At 35.4% G+C, this 20,209-nt stretch overlaps 1 protein-coding gene across 1 annotated transcript in view; it reads left to right on the top strand.

The window, feature by feature from the left end:
* oc90 (otoconin 90) overlaps positions 1-20,209 on the top strand; it is a 30,942-nt gene that overhangs the window by 6,510 nt on the left and 4,223 nt on the right. The window contains exons 7-18 of the mRNA XM_084370032.1: positions 219-266; positions 925-990; positions 1,611-1,721; positions 2,386-2,460; positions 2,708-2,797; positions 4,586-4,807; positions 5,099-5,221; positions 11,290-11,445; positions 12,192-12,302; positions 14,487-14,633; positions 16,723-16,938; positions 19,334-19,432. Coding sequence (XP_084226158.1) covers positions 219-266; positions 925-990; positions 1,611-1,721; positions 2,386-2,460; positions 2,708-2,797; positions 4,586-4,807; positions 5,099-5,221; positions 11,290-11,445; positions 12,192-12,302; positions 14,487-14,633; positions 16,723-16,938; positions 19,334-19,432 — 1,464 coding nt within the window. The remainder of the gene's footprint in view (positions 1-218; positions 267-924; positions 991-1,610; positions 1,722-2,385; positions 2,461-2,707; positions 2,798-4,585; positions 4,808-5,098; positions 5,222-11,289; positions 11,446-12,191; positions 12,303-14,486; positions 14,634-16,722; positions 16,939-19,333; positions 19,433-20,209) is intronic.

Below are 20,209 nucleotides of genomic sequence, written 5' to 3'. Positions count from 1 at the left end.
ATCACACATCTGACAAAAATCCACGATAAAACAAAAGAGCAGCGATTTAAACACTCAAGCTTCAGGAAAAACAACCTGACGCCTCCTTCACCACCTCCCTGATGCTCTGTGCTGTTAGCAGCAGTTGGGATCATGAGAGCTTCGTGCCGTGTGTTTACTGACGGAGCAGAGACCCGACGACAGACTGGACCTCTCATTAGTTTGATCCTGTGTTTCAGATGTGCTCAGCGGCACCGAGCAGACCGGCGAAACCTTCAGAGGAGCAGGTGAGTCTGAGTGACGTCAGCACGCATCAGCTGAAAACTGATCGAATGATGCCGAGTCAGGGAGCTGCGAGAGGACACGACCACAGAAATGTCAGCGTCAGCTTTCTCCAGACAGTGCGTCAGTCTCTGAGCGGGTCAGCGGTGTCGCATCTGAAGAAGCGACTGATTGGGTTAGAAACACTGAAGGCTGAGTCACACCTCTGTGGCTCCCAGCCAATTAAAACAATGACCTCTTGCCGTTTAATCCTGCAGCTTCCTGCCCACGCACAGCTGAGGGAAAAAAAATCAAAGATTGTACAGAGTTGCTTTGATCCGTCAGGTCCAAATATAGATTTTCTGCCCCAGCTGAGCCGCTCTCAGTCAGAGAGAAGCAGGAGACGTGGAGCTAGAGAAGATCGTTAAAGTGCAGAACGCCAACTCCTGAGGAAAACTTGTGTTTTATATATCGATAGCAGAATATTTTCACTCCCTAACATCGGCCCCAAAAGTCCAGTGTTGCTCGTGCTCTACAGTACGGGTCTGATAACACGCACACATTTAATGTGCTGACAGTTATTCTGGTGACTCGGCTGACAGGCTTCATGTTGACCAGTACAGTTATACGTAGAGTTCATCCTGTATCTGTTGGTCTAATCCCGCCCTCCTCCTCCTTCTCCAGATCTTCTCTCAGCAGGAAACGACTCTGTGAGCTTCCTGCTCTCCAACTCTTCCCTCCTGTCAGCAGGTAAAAATCCTCGTTTCAGTTCCCCGAGTTCACTCTGCAAAGCTCTCTGCACATCGCTGCGTCTCCGGAGGAGAGCGAAAATAGCATTTAAATTTCACTGTGAGAGTTTTATGATGCTCGAGTCCCCGAGGCTGCAGTGTCACAGAGGAAAACAAACAGATGAACAGTTTTTATGATGAAACTTCAAACTAAAATGCTCGTACTTCTATGAAATCCCAGTTATTAAAGCTCCCAGATCTCACGAAACACAGTTTACAATCATGATTGTTTACTGACGTATTAACAGAAAATTAAACAATGTTAATAACTACTACAACCTGATATTTTTGATTGACAGGGCTGATACTATTTGTAGATACTAAAAGATGAATTTGTATCTCCCCAAAAATAATAATAATAAGATTAATTAATTATGAAAATGATCAAAATCTGAAGCCCTGCAGTCTGTTTGAATGTGTTTATGATAAAAACAGAAACATGTGTAACCCGAAATCTGAGATAAAAGTTGATTCACAACGTGCAAATCTGCTTTTTAAAACAACCACCTGAATCTGAGCCGTGCCTCAGTGATCAGTGCGTCTCGGACTGGACTCACACTGTTATTGTGTGTGTGCCGGCAGAGATGGACCTGCTAACGACCGGCGGAGTGGACAACCACAGTGACACCGCAGGGATGGACGCTGACCTCATCACCCCGCCGCCGGGCCCGCCCCTCCTGCTGACGCCCGCTGGTACGCTCTCTAATTGGCCCACGGGTCACAGGTTTAACACACGGACAAGCAGAGGGCACAACACACACACACACACACACACACACACACACACACACACACAAGATGCAGGTGTCATGTATCACAGTTTGTTATTCTCTCTGTCAGAGCTGAACAGTCATCAGAGTTTATTATTTTAATGTATTATAATAGATATTGGTGCTTCAACAATCAAAGCTTTTGACTGATCAGTGCCGGTGATGATTCAGCTCGAGGATTCAGTTTTAAAAATGACTTTTCTCGATCAGACAGGCAGAGTCGCTCAAGGTTGATATGATAACATTTAGCGCTGGCTGTTTTTATGACGAGCAACCTCTTGTGGCTTGTTATTATTGGTCTGGTTAGGTTTAGATCACGTGGTTGGGGTCAGGAAAAGATCATGTTTCGGCTTAAAGTCCCCGCTTCTGTCGCTACAAACACGGCTGTGTTAGGGTTATTCATCCCTAACGTTAGCGTGTTAGCATTCAGCTGAAATCACAGCTGCAGCCTCAGAAAAGCTGTTGGCAAGGTTGCAAACTCTTCATCTTGTTTGCAGTGAGTTTGCAGAGCACTGTTGAGGTTATTAGTTGTCTTCTCGGGAGACTTGCTTCTGCTAATGTTGATATTCACTGTATTTTCATTTCAGAGGAGGTTGAGGAAGGCGAAGGTGAGGCAGAGGAGACGGAAGAGGAAGAGACACACACCAGTTTCCTCTCTAAAGGTAAAACAGTAACATTGCTCACCCTCTCGTTTCCATCTGTACGTACTTACCGTGATCCTCCCTGAAGAACTTTTCTGGCAAACTTGTGTTTTTCCAAGCTGCTCGTAATTACTTTTGGCTGGAGCTGACCGTTCTGCAGTGTCCAAAACACCAGAAATAATTTCCCCGCTGTTCGTCTCCTGCTGCTCGATGACTCACTTGGCTCTGATGCTTCCTGTCGCTGCTTTATTTTTCGCCACTTCTACAGATTTGAATGAGGCTGTGACAGAGGAAGCACTCAGGCTGGACGAGATGAATCAGAACCAAACGACCCACAATCCTTTAGCAATCAGCCCCGGTGAGCCAATAATACTGTCTGTGTCGATCACGACTGATGACAGGAATACTGATAGTTTTTAATATAAAGGAACAGTTGGTGATGTTTTTTTTAATTTCATTGACGTCCTCGTCTTCACATGATTCCTATAACTGAACAGTGATTCAACCACAGAAAACTTTCCTGAATGCTGCCTGCGGCTCTGAGCTGCTGCACAAGAAGTAAAGCACTTAATCTTAAAAATGGGGGAAAGAAAGAAAAGGTCGACTGTCTTGTGACTTCCAGAAAAGTACTATTTTAATTTTTGAATTATGTTTAAAAGCTTTTTTCCTTTGTAAAAGAAAAACATTGGAAACATTTTTTGCTCATGAAAACAAATTTCCCGCTCATGACCAAAATGTTTTGCTCCTGGAAAGAAAAAAAAATTGCATGTGGAAAAAATAATTTTGCTTATGAAAACACTTTTATTCCACAATGTTGCTTGCTCGAGAAAATACATTTTCTGCTCTTGAAAACCTTGTTTGCTCCTGGAAAATAAAAATAAAATTTGCAATTTTGCTCGCGAAAAATACATTTCACAATGTTACTTGCTTGATTTTGCGTGTGGAAATATTTTTCGCGCTCATGACCAAAAGTTTTTGCTCATTGAAAAAATAATTTCACTCACGCAAAAAATATTTTCACAATGTTGCTTGCTCGTGAAAAATCGATTTTTGCTCTCTGAATTTTTTTTTCGCTTGTGAAAACAAATTTCTCGCCCGTGACCAACACATTTTTGCCCTGGAAAATAAAAAGAACATTTGCAATTTTGTTCACAAAAAATACATTTCACAAAGAGATTTTGCAAGTGGAAGCATTTTTCGCTCGTGAAAACATTTTTCGCTCGCAGAAATAAATTTGCATGTGGAAAAAATTTGCTCACGCAAAAATTATTCCACATGTTGCTTGCTCGTGAAAAACACAACTTCACATGTGAAAACATTTTGCTCAGGGAAAAAAAAGACATCAACTTTAGTCGAACTCTAGTCTCAATCACACCGGACCTCCTGCTCCACATTCACCTGATGATGTACAAAGAAATAAAAACAACAAAAAAAATTTTTCCAGAATATTTTTTTTTTCATTTGTGAATGTGGGAAAAAAAATTGCTCCTGAAAAAAATTTGACTTGCAAACAATAATTTTGATCGTGAAAACATTTTTCGTGCTCATGACCGAAGAGTTTTGCTCCTGGAAAGAAAAAAAGAAAATTCACATGTGGAAGAAAAAATTTGCACGTGGAAAAAATAATTTCACTAACGAAAAATCAATTTGTGAAATTCGAAATTTCGTGAAAATGTTCTCACTCATGACCAAACATTTCTGCTCAGCGAAAAAAAAAAAATTGGCACAATAAACCTCCCATCATTACTGCATGTGTGTGAGCAGCACATCTGCTTCTACAGTAACTCGTGTTTCATGTCACACTCAGACTCCCTGAGCAGAGTTAGTTTCCTCAGATGTCAGCAATTAATTTGTGATTAAAATGTCATATCCAACAACAAGGTTGCGAAAGAAGCTTTATTCTGAGATACAATTGCAGAGTTTCAGTTGAATTTAGAGAATAACTAAGAAAGATTTACAGTTACGTGGTGACATCTGATCTCCTTTTGTGAGAAATGTCAACATGTGTCAGAAACAACATGACAACATTGTATTTTAGTCTCAGGATGTGAATGATTTCAGAGGCTTATTACATTTTTGTAAGATATATTCTCACATCACAACAACAGGACAACATAAAAAATACTTTTCTAATTCTCTGCTGCAGATTCAGTTTTGTTCGCCCACGACAGAGAAACACTGAGCGAAGCAGAATCAGAGCCGATCAACTCCTCACTGAGCTCTGGAGACGGAAACATGGAGACGTCTTCAGCAGCAGCAGCAGCTTCACACGCTGACATCACACCTCAGAGTCGGACTACATCTTTTCTGAGGACTACAACTCCCAGAGAGCCGACGCCAACTGGTCTGAGAGAGTCATCAGAGGAAGGTGACTTTTTATGAGGAAACTGTTTCACGTTGTTATTCTTTTGTTCATTTAATATTACATATAACAAGATACAATACACATGAAAACAAACATTTTTATTATTTGAACAAAAACAATCAAAAATTAGATTAAACACAAAAATAAAACTTTTAGAGAATGTTTGAAGAAATAAATCAAAATGTACATTTTAACTTTAATTGTCGATTTTTTTTACTAGTAAATATTGTTAAAAATTTGAAATGTATTTTCAGTTACTATTAATTATATTAATTATATCTGATGTCTCTGCAGCAAAACCACAAATCAATCCATCGGAGAAAAAAACATCCAGTGTGATGCCGTTAAAGTCATCTGAAGAAGAGGAGGAGGAGGAGGAGGAGGATGAAGGGGACCAGGAAGCTTCAGATGAGCACGGTGAGTGTAACTAGTCAAACTTTCTTTTGTATCACAGGATCGTATAATTCCAAATTGATTACAACGTGTTTTATTCGAGTAGATATTAAGGATATGCAGATCGTTTTTGGTAATCCATTTTTTCTGATCTGAACTGTTTTCTCTGTTGTGTTTATGATTTGAGAACTGGTGAAAAAAAAGATTCTGCCAGGATTTCATGTGTGCAAACAGATGATATTATTTTCTGGAGATTTTTTTTTTTCATTTGTGAAACTGAGTGGAAAAAAAGGTTTGGCATCAGAACATTTTGTTAAAAAAAATTAGCCTTCCCAAAAAAAGTTGTCTACTGTTTCTTCACTCGGTTTCACACATGGAAAAAAAAACATTTTCACCTGCGTAAAAAAAAAAATCATCTTGTTATTATTATTAAAAACTTCCTCCTGAATTTCTTTTTTCTACTCAGATTCACCCAAAAAAAAGTTGTTATTGAAGATTTATTTTACTTTTCAAGAAAAAAAATAATCAGAGGAAAAAAAAGATTTTTTTTCATGAGAAATTTTATTTTTCAGAAAAAAAAAATTCAGGAGAATTTTATTTTTTCATTTGTGAAACCAAGTGAAAATGTAGGTTTTGGCAGGAGAATCTTTTTTTCTCAGTAAAAAAAGGTTTTCTCCCCAGGAGGAAAAAGAGTTTCTAGGCAGGATAATGGGGGAAAAAAATCATGGAGAAATTTTTCTTTTTTTCATGTGTGAAAAACCGAGGGAAAAAGTTTTTTCCTGCAGATTTTCTTTTTCTTCTAAAAAAACCAACTAAAAATCCTTAACATTTACGCTGTTTCAAACATTTACGCTGTTTCTAAAATTTACTCAGTTGCCATTACAGATTTATTTTACTTTTCAAGAAAAAAAAATAATCAGAGAAAAAAATACTTTTTTTTCAGGAAATATTTTATTTTTCAGGAAAAAAAACAAATTTTCAGGATTTTTTTTTTTTTCCAGGAGAGTTTTTTTTTCATTTGTGAAACCAGGTGAAAAAGGTTTTCTCCCCAGGAGGAAAAAGAGTTTCTAGGCAGGATTATGGGGGGAAAAAATTATTACAAAGAAAAAACTGAGGGGAAAAGTTTTTTCCTGCAGATTTATGTTGTTTCAAAAATTTACTCAGTTGCCATTACAGATTTTTTTTAATTTTCAAGAAAAAAAATAAACAGAGAAAAAAAAGATTTTTTTTCAAATAAAAAAAAAAAATTCATTAGAATTTTATTTTTTAATTTATGAAACCAAGTGATAAAGGTTTTCTCCCCAGGAGGAAAAATAGTTTCTGGGCAGGATTATGGGGGAAAAAATTATTGCAGAAAGAATTTTTTTGTCATGTGTGAAAAAACCGAGGGAAAACGTTTTTTTCCTGCAGATTTTCTTTTCTTAAAAAACTAAAAAAACATTTACGCTGTTTCTAAAATTTACTCAGTTGCCATTACAGATTTTTTTTACTTTTCAAGAAAAAAAAAAATAATGAGAGAAAAAACGTTTTTTTTTCAGGATAAATTTTATTTTTCAGGATTTTTTTTTTTTTTTTCCAGGAGAGTTTTTTTTTTCATTTGTGAAACCAAGTGAAAAAGGTTTTCTCCCCGGGAGGAAAAAGAGTTTCTAGGCAGGATTATGGGGGAGGGGGGAATTTCATGGAGAATGTTTTCTTTTTTTCATGTGTGAAAAAAATGAGGGAAATAGTTTTTTCCTGCAGATTTTCTTTTCTTTAAAAAAACAACTAAAAACCCCAAACATGTACGCTGTTTCAAACATGTACGCTGTTTCAAACATTTATGCTGTTTCAAACATTTACACTGTTTCAAACATTTACTCAGTTGTCATTACAGATTTTTTTACTTTTCAAGAAGAAAAATGATCAGAGAAAACAAAAGTTTTTTTTCAGGAGAAATTTTATTTTTTCAGGTGAATTTTATTTTTTCCAGGAAAATTATTTTTTTCATTTGTGAAACCAAGTGAAAATGTAGGTTTTGGCAAGAGAATCTTTTTTTCTCAGTAAAAAACAAAATGAAAAAGGTTTTCTCCCCAGGGGGAAAAAGAGTTTCTAGGCAGGATTATGGGGGCGAAAAATTTCATGGAGAAATTTTTCTTTTTTTCATGTGTGAAAAAAAATGAGGGAAATAGTTTTTTTCCTGCAGATTTTCTTTTCTTTAAAAAAACAACTAACAACCCAAAACATTTATGCTGTTTCAAACATTTACTCAGTTGCCATTACAGATTTTTTTTACTTTTCAAGAAAAAAAATGATCAGAGAAAAAAAAGATTTTTTTTTCAGGAGAAATTTTATTTTTTAAGGAGAAATTTTATTTTTCAGGAGAAAAATTTCATGGAGAAATTTTTCTTTTTTTCACGTGTGAAAAAAATGAGGGAAATAGTTTTTTCCTGCAGATTTTCTTTTCTCTAAAAAAACAACTAAAAACCCCAAACATTTATGCTGTCTCAAACGTTTATGCTGTTTCAAACATTTACTCAGTTGCCATCACAGATTTTTTTTACTTTTCAAGAAAAAAAAATTATCAGAGAAAAAAAAGATTTTTTTTCAGGAGAAATTTTACTTTTTCAGGAAAACATTTATTTTTTCAGGAGAATTTTATTTTTTTTCCTGGAGAGTTTTTTTTTTTCATTTGTGAAACCAAGTGAAAAAGGTTTTCTTCCCAGGAGGAAAAAGAGTTTCTAGGCAGGATTATTGGGGGGAAAAATTTCATGGAGACATTTTTTTTTTCATGTGTGAAAAAAATGAGGGTAAAAGTTTTTTCCTGCAGATTTTGTTTTCTTTAAAAAAACAACTAAAAACCCCAAACATGTACGCTGTTTCAAACATTTACGCTGTTTCAAACATTTACTCAGTTGCCATTACAGATTTTTTTACTTTTCAAGAAGAAAAATGATCAGAGAAAACAAAAGGTTTTTTTTCAGGAGAAATTTTATTTTTTCAGGAGAATTTTATTTTTTCATTTGTGAAACCAAGTGAAAATGTAGGTTTTGGCAAGAGAATCTTTTTTTTCTCAGTAAAAAACAAAATGAAAAAGGTTTTCTCCCCAGGAGGAAAAAGAGTTTCTAGGCAGGATTATGGGGGCGAAAAATTTCATGGAGAAATATGTGTGAAAAAAATGAGGGAAATAGTTTTTTCCTGCGGATTTTCTTTTCTTTAAAAAAACAACTAAAAACCCAAAACATTTATGCTGTTTCAAACATTTAATCTGTTTTACTCAGCAGTAGTTACTCAGTTGCCATTATAGATTTTTTTTACTTTTCAAGAAAGAAAAATGATCAGAGAAAACAATTTTTATTTTTTTCAGGAGAAATTTTACTTTTTCAGGAGAATTTTTTTTTTCAGGAGATTTTTTTTTTCCAGGAGAAAAATTTCATGGAGAAATTTTTCTTTTTTTCACGTGTGAAAAAAATGAGGGAAATAGTTTTTTCCTGCAGATTTTCTTTTCTTTAAAAAAAACAACTAAAAACCCCAAACATGTACGCTGTTTCAAACATTTATGCTGTTTCAAGCATTTACTCAGTTGCCATCACAGATTTTTTTTATTTTTCAAGAAAAAAAAATTATCAGAGAAAAAAAAGATTTTTTTTCAGGAGAAATTTTTTTTTTCAGGAGAATTTTTTTCTTTCATGAGAATTTTATTTTTTCCAGGAGAAAAATTTCATAGAGAAATTTTTCTTTTTTTCACGTGTGAAAAAATGAGGGAAATAGTTTTTTTCCTGCAGATTTTCTTTTCTTTAAAAAAACAACTAAAAACCCCAAACATTTATGCTGTTTCAAACATTTATGCTGTTTCAAACATTTACTCAGTTGCCATTACAGATTTTTTTTACTTTTCAAGAAAAAAAATGGTCAGAGAAAAAAAGATTTTTTTTTCAGGAGAAATTTTATTTTTCAGGGGAAAAAATATTTTTCAGGAAAAGTTTTTTTTTTCCAGGAGAGTTTTTTTTTCATTTGTGAAACCAAGTGAAAAAGGTTTTCTCCCCAGGAGGAAAAAGAGTTTCTAGTCAGGATTATGGGGGTGAAAAATTTCATGGAGAAATCTTTCTTTTTTTCATGTGTGAAAAAAAATGAGGGAAATAGTTTTTTCCTGCGGATTTTCTTTTCTTTAAAAAAACAACTAAAAACCCAAAACATTTATGCTGTTTCAAACATTTACTCTGTTTTACTCAGTAGTAGTTACTCAGTTGCCATTATAGATTTTTTTTACTTTTCAAGAAAGAAAAATGATCAGAGAAAACAATTTTTATTTTTTTCAGGAGAAATTTTACATTTTCAGGAGAAATTTTATTTTTATCAGGAGAAAAAAAAAGTTGTTTTTTTCACGTGTGAAAAAAATGAGGGAAATAGTTTTTTCCTGCAGATTTTCTTTTCTTTAAAAAAAAACAACTAAAAACCCCAAACATGTACGCTGTTTCAAACATTTATGCTGTTTCAAACATTTACTCAGTTGCCATCACAGATTTTTTTTATTTTTCAAGAAAAAAAAATGATCAGAGAAAAAAAAGATTTTTTTTCAGGAGAAATTTTACATTTTCAGGAGAATTTTTTTTTTTCAGGAGAATTTTTTTCTTTCATGAGAATTTTATTTTTTCCAGGAAAAAAATTTCATGGAGAAATTTTTCTTTTTTTCACGTGTGAAAAAATGAGGGAAATAGTTTTTTTCCTGCAGATTTTCTTTTCTTTAAAAAAACAACTAAAAACCCAAAACATTTATGCTGTTTCAAACATTTATGCTGTTATACTCAGCAGTAGTTACTCAGTTGCCATTATAGATTTTTTTTTACTTTTCAAGAAAGAAAAATGATCAGAGAAAACAGTTTTTATTTTTTTCAGGAGAAATTTTACATTTTCAGGAGAAATTTTATTTTTATCAGGAGAAAAAAAAAGTTGTTTTTTTCAGGAGAAAAATTTCTTGGAGAAATTTTTCTTTTTTTCACGTGTGAAAAAAATGAGGGAAATAGTTTTTTCCTGCAGATTTTCTTTTCTTAAAAAAAAAAAAAAAACCCAAACATTTATGCTTTCTCAAACGTTTATGCTGTTTCAAACATTTACTCAGTTGCCATCACAGATTTTTTTTACTTTTCAAGAAAAAAAAATGATCAGAGAAAAAAAAGATTTTTTTTCAGAAGAAATTTTATTTTTTAGGAGAAATTTTATTTTTTCAGGAGAAATTTATTTTTTAGGAGAAATTTTATTTTTTCAGCAGAATTTTATTTTTTCAGGAGAATTCATTTTTTCATTTGTGAAACCAAGTGAAAAAGGTTTTCTCCCCAGGAGGAAAAACAGTTTCTTATCAGGATTATGGGAAAAAAAAATTCCTTGAGACATTTTTTATTTTTCCTGTGTGAAAAAAAACGAGGATTATTTCCTGCAGATTTTCTTTTGTTCTCAGAAAAAAACAAAAAACAACATTTACTCTGTTTCAGACATTTAAAGTAAAATTCACTGGGCTTCCCTTTATTTACTCTTTGACACTTTCTTTTTTCTTTCTCCAGAAACATTTTAGATGATTCACGATTTTTAAAATTTGTGAAACCAGGTGAAAAAAATAGTTTTTGTCAGGAGAATTTGTTTTTAAGGAGATTTTTTCAGGATTACTGCCATTACAGATTTTTGGTGTTATAAACGGCGCTAATCTGACGTCAGGGTGGAGTTTTAAAAACCACAAACACTTTAAAAATGTGCCTTCTCCCAAAATGTCTTTTCTCTGCCAATGTTTTTCTTTTGTTTCACACACGGGGAAAAAAAACGTCCTGGAAAGAAAAAATTAAATTTCACCTGAACATTTTTTGTGTTTCACAGATAATTCTGGCACAAAAAAGAAAGAAATTTCAGCAGAATTCTTTTCATGTGTCACACAATTTAAAATATCTGTTTGTATTTTCATATTGTTCTGAATTCATGAACATTATAAATCACTTAATTGGTCGACAGACTTTGCTCATGAAGATGTGACTGATGGGACCACAGAAGACTTTAAAAAAAAAAAAAAAAACTCCACTTTGAGGCGTAAACATTTGAGAATCTAAACTTTTATTGTTGTTCCTCCTCAGTCGAGGCTACGCTCACCACCGTGTCCACAACAACTGCTCACACAGCAACAACACAGTCAACAACAACAACAACACAGACTGCAACCACAGACGAGTCCAGCGAGATGAGAAGAAGCTCGACACCGTCTACACGGAAAACTTCAGCCTCTCCAACAGGTCAGATTGTTACACAGAGACGCAGCTGAAAAAAACATCTGTATTACTTTTTATTTATTTGGTGACATGACCATGTGAGATACCTGAGATTAACAACAGCGGCAGATCCACTCATCAACACAAATCTGCCAGTACTACACTTAATCTTTTAATAAGCTTCAGTCAAACAGTTGCTCACTATCAGGTAAACAGGTGGAAATGGTGTGTTTGTTGGGGACTATTTTCAGCAGCGGATTAATCCATCGAGTCTTTGTGGCAGCAGGAGGGTGTGTGTGTGTGTTTATGGTAATAAAGAAATAACAGGCTACACACACACACACACACAGTTCGTCTTTATTGTTTTTGGGATTTGTTGAATATCAGAGAAATACAGAATCAAACCAAACCAGACGAAGTTTGTAACTTCTTCTTCTATCTTCATGTGAGTTTTAAGATCAAGGTACGCTGCCAGAAAACACACACACACACACACACACACACACACAGTGAGCTGCAAAATGATTTAATGAAGTGTCACATACCTGCTGTCAGGTAAAAAAACATGAAAGTGCTCAAGTGCTTATTTTCTTCTCGACGCTGTAATTACACACCGAGGCTTTGACAGGTGCGTCTGACATAAACACCACATACACTTTCAGTTCCAGGTGGAGGCAGAATGAGAGAGCTTTTTCTTTAATATCTGGTTTAATCAGGTGGAAAGCATTCATGTGTAACTTGTGAAGGTCTCTGTGTTCTGCTCTCTTCAGGTGGAGGAGGCGTCGCCATCTCATCCACACCAGCAACACCTTCAGCTTCAGAGGAGGCAGGCGAGCCGGGCGTCGGCGAGGAGAGGACGAGTTCTCTCAGAGCAACTGAAGGTCAGATCATCAAGGCAGGAATGTTGTTTTCAACATAACACGTCAGCAGTTTGTTCCAGAGAGCAGCTTTAACTCTGAACTCTCATTATGTGAAATCATGAAACGCTTCAGGCAGCATGAATCTGTCTGGTGGAGTCGTGCTGCATTCAGGTGCTCCTCCGATGGTCACATTTCCTGTGTTAGGAAGTCAATCTTCTGACTTTGGTGCGTTCATGTGCTTTGTGTCAGACTGGACACCAAAAAGAGGTTGTTTTTCATTTTATGGCTCAGAGCGTTTAAACAAAGCTCCAGTGTTTGAGTGACATGAAGAACAAAGGAAACGAGACAGCGACTAAACAATTCATGACTTCTTCCCAGATGATGTTCACGCGTCATTAGACGTCCACTCATCAATCAACATTTTCTCCAACTTTCCGAGTTGTTGGTCTGACCTGAGAGGGCACTCACACCAGTCGGAATAATGGTTGTCCTATAATTCTGACAGCACATGAACGCACCGTTTGGTGAGAAGATTGAAACCAGGAAGCTGCGGCTCTCTACAAGCAGCAGTAGCTTAGCTTAGCATAAAGACTGGAAACATGAAGAAACGTCTACCCTGGTTCTGTCTGATGAAGAGTTGAAAAGAAAATAATTCTCCCCTATAAAAACAATATCTGCAGCCACCAGCAGGTTTCATTACCTTCACAATGAAAAAGAAAAAAATCTACTGAAAAAAATAAATAAAAATCAACCCAAACCCAAAAATTAGGGGGAATTTTTAAAAATGTTTTTCTGTGAAACCAGGTGATTTTTCATGTTTTTTCTCAGGAGAAAGGATTTTTTTGCATTAAACTGAGTGATTTCTTTTTTTTTGGAAGACACATTTTCCACAAAACACTTCAGCCTTACAAAAAAGTTGTTTTTCTACTGCCCAAACTGTTTTGTGTGTGAAACCAGGTGAAAAAACAGTTATGGTGGTAGAATTTTTTATTTATTTTTTTCTAACAAAACACTTTTTTTTTTTTTTACAAAAATCTCCTGCCAAAACCTATTTTGTTTCACTTGGTTTCACAATGGAAAAGAAAAAATTCATCACTGAGTTTCACAAAAAAAAATCCAAACATTGACTCTGTTTCAAACATTTACTCAGTTGCCATAACAGATTCTTTTGTTTTACTTTTCAAGAAAAAAAAAATAATTAGAAAAAAAACAAAAACTAAAAAAATTCAGGAGATTTTTTTTTTTTTCATTTGTGAAACCAGGTGGAAATAGTTTTTAGGCAGGATTATGGGGGAAAAAATTCCTGGAGAACGATTTTTTTTTTTTCATGCAGATTTTTTTTCTTTTAAGAACCAACAACCCCCAAACATTTACTCAGTTTCAAACATTTACTCTGTTTAAAACATTTATGCTGTTGCTGTTGATTTTTTTTTTTTACTTTTCAAGAAAAAAAAAAAATCCTGCCAAAACCTTCATGTTCACTTGGTTTCACAAATGAAAAAGTTCCCCCCTCAAAAAAAAAAAAAAATAGATTAAAAAAAATCTGGTTTCACACATAAAATACATTTCTGTCCTGTTGGATGAAAAGTTTACTAATCAGCATGCAAAAAAAAAAAAAAAAAATCTCCTATAAAACCAATATCTTACTGACCGCGACCAGCAGGTGTCATTACCTTCAGACAGAGCCGTGCTAGCTGCTAAGCTAACAAACTGCTTCATATTTACCATAAAACCACAAGAAGGTATCATCTCATCTCATCTCATCTCATCTCACTGCCAGGAAGGAAAAATTCATTTCCCTAAATCTTTTGTTTGGTGACAGAAACAAGTCATTGTCAGTTCTACGAATCCCCACAGGTGAAGAAAACACATCAAACCAGTCTGAAACTACTTCAGCTGAAACCGTTCCTTTAAATCATTGTTAATTAAGACCACACACAATAATCTTTAAAAAACACACACACACACAGTTTGTTGTCGTGAGTTGGAGTGGGAAAAGTTTTATTCAGTGTCTTCATCCATCGTTCATTGGACTTTCTCACCAGGGTTCAGCTGTAACCAGACAGACAGCAGATAAAATACAACAACATAGACACGAATATGTTTCACTGATGGACCCATAATTGATGATTAATGGTTATCTGCAGGTAAAAAGGCGTCGGGGTCGAATCTGGAAGTAAATGTTTTAATCTGCCACTCTCACAGGCCCAGAGATTATAACCATGGTGACAGACGGACCCTCAACGAGAAGCTCCCGACCCGACAGCGACCCGGCCAGAACTCCCTACACCTCGTGGGAGGAAGAAGTCGGACCAACACCTGCCGCTGCTCCCCTCAGTCCCCCGAGCCGAGGTGAGGCAGCTCGACAGCACTTCACCTGGAAAAATGTTTGGAAATGAATTAGCATCACATCAACGCCCTGAACGAGTGGAATTAATCAAACGGTCGCACCATCTTGGAAATTTGCATTTTTTGCAGAAAGTGTCAGAACCGCTTTCATCTACAGGAACATTTGAACGAGGCAGGAAACCGTCTGTCCGATCCTGTTAAAGCAGAAACACTTGTTTTCTTTTGCTCTCCTTCAGTCGTATCTACCTGTGCAGGTGGTTTTACTTGTGCAGAGACTGAGTTTAATAACATTTATTAAATTTAGTTTTCTGGAGTTACTTCCTCCCAAAGAAACAGAGCCGACAGTATGAAAACTGAAAGACAGTCTGGAAATATAACATTTCTGTGACACTTTTCACTCATTACATTCAGAAAACTCAGCAACAAACTCTCCTAATCTGGAGGAATAAAACCAAAACCAGTCTGCACAGAAAGAAACTCCTAGAAGTCGTGAGGGCATGTTTTTTTTTCAGGTGATCCATTTTCTACATCTGAGCAGAATTATTTTCTCTCTTGTGTTTATAACTTGAGATCTGGTGAAAAACAAGGTTTTCTTTCTTTTTTCTTTTTTCACTTCACAAGAAGAAATAATTCTTCGAAACAAACCAAAAAAACTTCCCAAAATGTTTTTTCTCCTGTCAAAACCTTTTTCTCCCATTCGGTTTCACTCTTGGAGGAAACATTTATTTTCACCAAAAAATTCTTGTGAACACAAAATACTAAAAACATCAGATTTTTCAATTTTTTCTTTTGCAATTTTTTTTTAAAACCTTTTTTACTCTGTTTCACATCGGAAGAAAAAAAATATTCTGTTTCTAGGAATTTTTTTTATTAGTCTTTATCAAACATGAGGGGAAAATATCTGTTGGAAAAAAAAAATTCACATATGGAAAAAAAAAAATGTTGTCACTCCGTTTCAAACACTGGACTTCTTTGTTTTTGCCAGATTTTTTTTTATTTTCTTTGAGAAGAAAGAACAATCTTGGGGAAGAAAAGTTCCCTGAGCAGAATTAAAACTCTTCTTAAAATTCTAGCAAAAGAAAAAAATAAAAAAATTTTTCATGTGTGAAAGAAAGTGCATTTTTTTTCCCCAGGAGAAAAAAAAAGTTCTCAGCAGGATTTTGTAAAAGAAAAAGAAAAAAATATCTGTAATGGCAACTGAGTGAAAAATAATCATGTGAAAATGTTCCTGGAGACAGAAATAAAATATTCATGTGTGAAACCAACTAAAAGTTTTTTCCCCCTAATTTTTTTTCTTTAAAAAAAACAAGTTCTAGGCAGGATTTTGTGAAAGGAAAAAATATCTGCGGGAAAAACCTTTGAAAAAAAAAAAAAAATCATGTGTGAAACTGAGTGAAAAAAAGTTTTGGCAGGAGAAAAAAAATAATAAAAATAAAACACGTAAGAAAAAAAATTATTTTTTTCCGTCGCTGTTTGAACACTGTTTCATCTGATTTGAAAAATTCCTGGAGAAAGAATTTTTTTTCACACATGAAAAAAATTCTGCCAAGAGTTTTTTGACCCTTTTTTTTCCTCCTGATTTTTCTTTTTTTTTTTTTTTTTAAGAAAAAATAATCTTGGGGAACAAAAGTTCCCTCCGTAGAATCACACAAAAAATTATTATAAATTTTTTTTTTTCATGTTTCAAACAAAGTGCAGAAAGTTTATCCAAAACCTTTATTTCACCAGATTAGTGATGAACACAGAAGAGGAAACAATTTAGAGATGTGAAACCAGTGGAAAAAAAATTCTGACATTTTTTCCCTCGTGTGTGAAACTGAGCGGCTGCAAAGAAAAATCAGGAGAATAACAAAGTTTAAAAGATTATTGAGAAGTGAAAAGTGAAAAGAAAAAACATTTTCAGGGGAAAAAACTTTTGTTTGTAATACTCATTTTGACCACAAGAGGCTGAAGCGCACCACTGAGCCATCATCACTCATGTTTTCGTCCAGACGAGTTTTGATTTCTCTGTGATGGCTTGAAAACAAAATAACGTGTCGGTTATTTAATATTTAACAGCGATTCTGAATGATCTCCAACCTTCCTGCTTCAGGACGGACAACTCCACAATCAACAGCCTCACCGTCAACCTCAACACGAAGCGTCTCTCAGACGACACGAGGAAGCCGAGTCACCTCCATCAAACCCAGATCAGAGTCCAACACGTCCACCAGAACATCAACAGCACCGACGGAGGCTGAATCTGAAGAGAAAGCTCCATGTGTGGAGGGAGAGCTGGCAGACAGCTCGCAGGAGAAACACACAGATGGTAAAGTTTGGTCAGATTCAGGCCAAAGAAACTGTCGTGAAAATATAATAAATATAAGCAACATGCTGTTTTTCTGTCCTTCCTCCTCTTCTCTTCAGTCCCCCGTGGAGACGCCTTCTGTCTCTCCTCATTTGGCCTCTGTGCTCCTCATTAAACTTGCAAAGTTAAATGAAATTTGAATAAATTAAGCAGGTTTCTCTCGTGGGTTCAATAAAGTTAATTATATTTAAACGGGTATAGGAGCTAATGACAGCCAGAAGAAACAGTAGCGCATAATAGACTTTAACAATAAATTCACATTTTACCAACATGGAGGCATAAACGGTATAATTAGAAGAGGAACATCCTCAAAGGAGCTGAAGCACCAGCTCGCCGAGTGTGAGCTGATTTCATATTCTCTTCCTGGCTCCAGGCTTTCTCTGTTTGTGCAGGTTAAATGTGGCTTCACACTAGTTTTCCCCTCATTGCTAATGGATGAGGAGTTTTTTATTATTTCTTTCAGCTAGCAGGTTGTCTGGTCACTGATACTGACGTGTTTCTCTGTGACATTATTCAGCAGGCTGGCAGAGCTTCAGACCATTCGGTTTGTTTTGGCCTGTGAGATGTTTCAAGTGAAAAAGATAATTGAAACGAATGTATGAACCACTCTTTATCACCACTCTGTCTTTCAAACACTGAACTTCTATTTATTTTATAGAAAAACAATATGGCGGAAAATTTTTTGTTTTTTTTCTTCTTTTTCTAGATTTCTTCCCGACTCTATTTCAATCTGCTGAATTTTTTAAAAACATTTTTTTTACAGAATTCTGCCAAGAAATATTTTTCTCCTGGAGAACAAACTTGTTTTCACATGAAAAAGTTTTTTTCCTTTTCTAGAATTAAGTTTTTTCCTTAAAGAAAAAAAAAAATTCTCACACCAGGAAAAAACGTTTTTTTTTTCTCCTGGGGAAAAAACTTGTTTCACTTGGTTTTACACAAAAAAAGACAATTTTTCACAAATGGAAAAAGTAAATACTTTTTTTCCCTCGGTGTCGAACGATTAACTTCTTTTTCAGAAATGGCAACTGAGTGAATTTTTTTGTGTGAAAATGTTCCTGGAGAAAGAAAAATGACTTTTTTTCTTAAAAAAAAATCTGGAGAAAAAAAAGTTCAGTGTTTGAAACGGTGTAAAAAAAACGTTCTGCAGAAAATAAAAAAAATTTCAATGAAGAGATTTTTTCTCCCGTTTTCAGAGTGAAAACAGGGAAACCCAGTGAATTTTTCTATAAATTTTTGAAACAGAGTTAAGTTTTTTTGTTTTTTAAAAGAAAAAAAAAATCTGCGGGTTAAACCTTTTTCCATCGGCTTTTGCACACATGGAAAAAAAAATTATGTCTCCGGGAAAACTCTTTTATTTTTTTCCACAAAATTCTGCCTTAGAACTTTTTTTTAATCCTTCTCCTGTTTTACATGTGGAAAACAGATTTCTCCTGGTTCTGTTTCAAACAGTTTTAAAGAACATGGACGTTTCCCACGAATGGAAAAATTCTGCAGAGAATATTTTTTTCACTCAGTTTCAAACACTGAACCTTCTTATTTTTTTTAAAGAAAAAGAAATCAGTAATGGCAACTGAGTGAAAAAAAAATCGTGTGAAAATGTTCCTGGAGAAAGAAGAAAAAGATTTCATGCATGAAACCAACTGAAAGTGTTTTCCCCATTTCTCTTTCTTTTAAAAGAAAAAAACAAAAAAGTTCAGTGTTTGAAACAAAGTGAAAAAGTTCTGCAGAACTTTATCCTCCATGTGTGATACAGAGTAAAACAGGTTCCCCCTGGAGAAAAAAGAGTTCTGGGCAGGAAAAAACAATCTTTGCTTTTCTCTGTCAACGTTTTTGTTGGATCTTTGAGCTCTGATTGGACACTTTTCTCAACACTTCCTGGTTTCACAGTGGGAGGCAGGAGGGTGCGTCAGAGTCGTGGGTGTGGACGGTGGAGCTGGTCTATTATTTGACTTCATGTGCAGAGCACAGATATTTAAACTGCTTCGCTTGGGGCAGCAGTTTGCCCCCAAACTGAAGAGACACCATTTTACTGGAGTGTCTCTCACATTCAGCTGTAAAGCCTCCCGGTGCGCTCTGGAGGTCACGGTCTGATGAAACCGACTGAACTGCATCACTTGTGAGAAGAAGAGATGACTCATGGGAGCTGTAGCCTCATGAGGCTCTGACAGCACACACACCGTACATCTGTCAGACACATCCAGCCCCTGCAGATGTAGTTTTAAGGTCCTTTGTGCCGTGAATCTGTAAATTCAACATATCTCCTTTAACTCAGTGTATCTTCAGTATGTCCTCTGATGGTGGTGATGGTGTCTGAGTTCTTTGAAGCTGCTTAAATTCGCTGTTTGTCTGTTGTCAGACTGGGAATCGGCTCAGAAGAGGACGGTGCCGTTCTTCGCCTGGTCCCTGCTGGAGTCTGTGGGGTTGACTGACATACAGCTGCAGCCCGACAGCAAAGGTAAAGCAGAGTAACTCAGCTTCTTTGGCTGCATGTCGCTGATGGAATAAAGGTTTCTCTTTACTGAAAATCTGTCAGGGAAGATATTAAAGGCGGCGAAGCCTCTCGTCAGTCTAGTCACGCGTATTGAGGCTGACATTCCTCCCACATAAAGTCTCTGAGGACCGCTCCAGTGCATTTTTCTATCCTACATCCCGGAGCATCAATCCTGCAGCTGTAAACATGCGTTGTGGTTGATACTATCACAAGTCTGTCACCTCACACCTGGTATTAACGTGCGTCTTGAGTGACCACTTTAGTCAGATCTTCATGTAAAACATTTGCTGAATTAACAAGGAGGCCTGAATAATTAAGAATTAAGACAGGATTTCACAAAGTTTATAAAGATTCTCCTCAAAATCCTGAAAAATTGAGTTTTTTTTTAGGGGATCTGGGGAGTTTCTCCACGGTCGACAAAGGAGTAGCCTATATTACTGGATCTGTAAAATTTGACATGATTACCATCAATAAAACGTTCAGATCAGATGAAACAGTGTTCAAACAGTGATGAAAAAAAAAAATCATGAAAAAATGTTCCATTTGTAAAACCAAGAATTTTTTTTTCTTTCGTGTTTTATTTATTTTATTTTTTTTCTCCCGCCAAAACTTTTTTCACTCAGTTTCACACATGATTTTTTTTTTTTTCTTTCAAAATTTAAAAAAGCTCCTGATTTTCTCCCACCACCGTTTCACATTCAAATTTTAAGATTTTTCCTGAACATTTAATTTTTTCTACTC

The sequence above is a fragment of the Pagrus pagrus genome (assembly GCF_965226575.1).
Source record: "Pagrus pagrus genome assembly, chromosome: 12".
Classification (NCBI taxonomy): Eukaryota; Metazoa; Chordata; class Actinopteri; order Spariformes; family Sparidae; genus Pagrus; species Pagrus pagrus.
The sequence above is the reverse complement of the archived record's forward strand: the minus strand, read 5'-3'. Positions and strand labels throughout refer to the sequence as shown.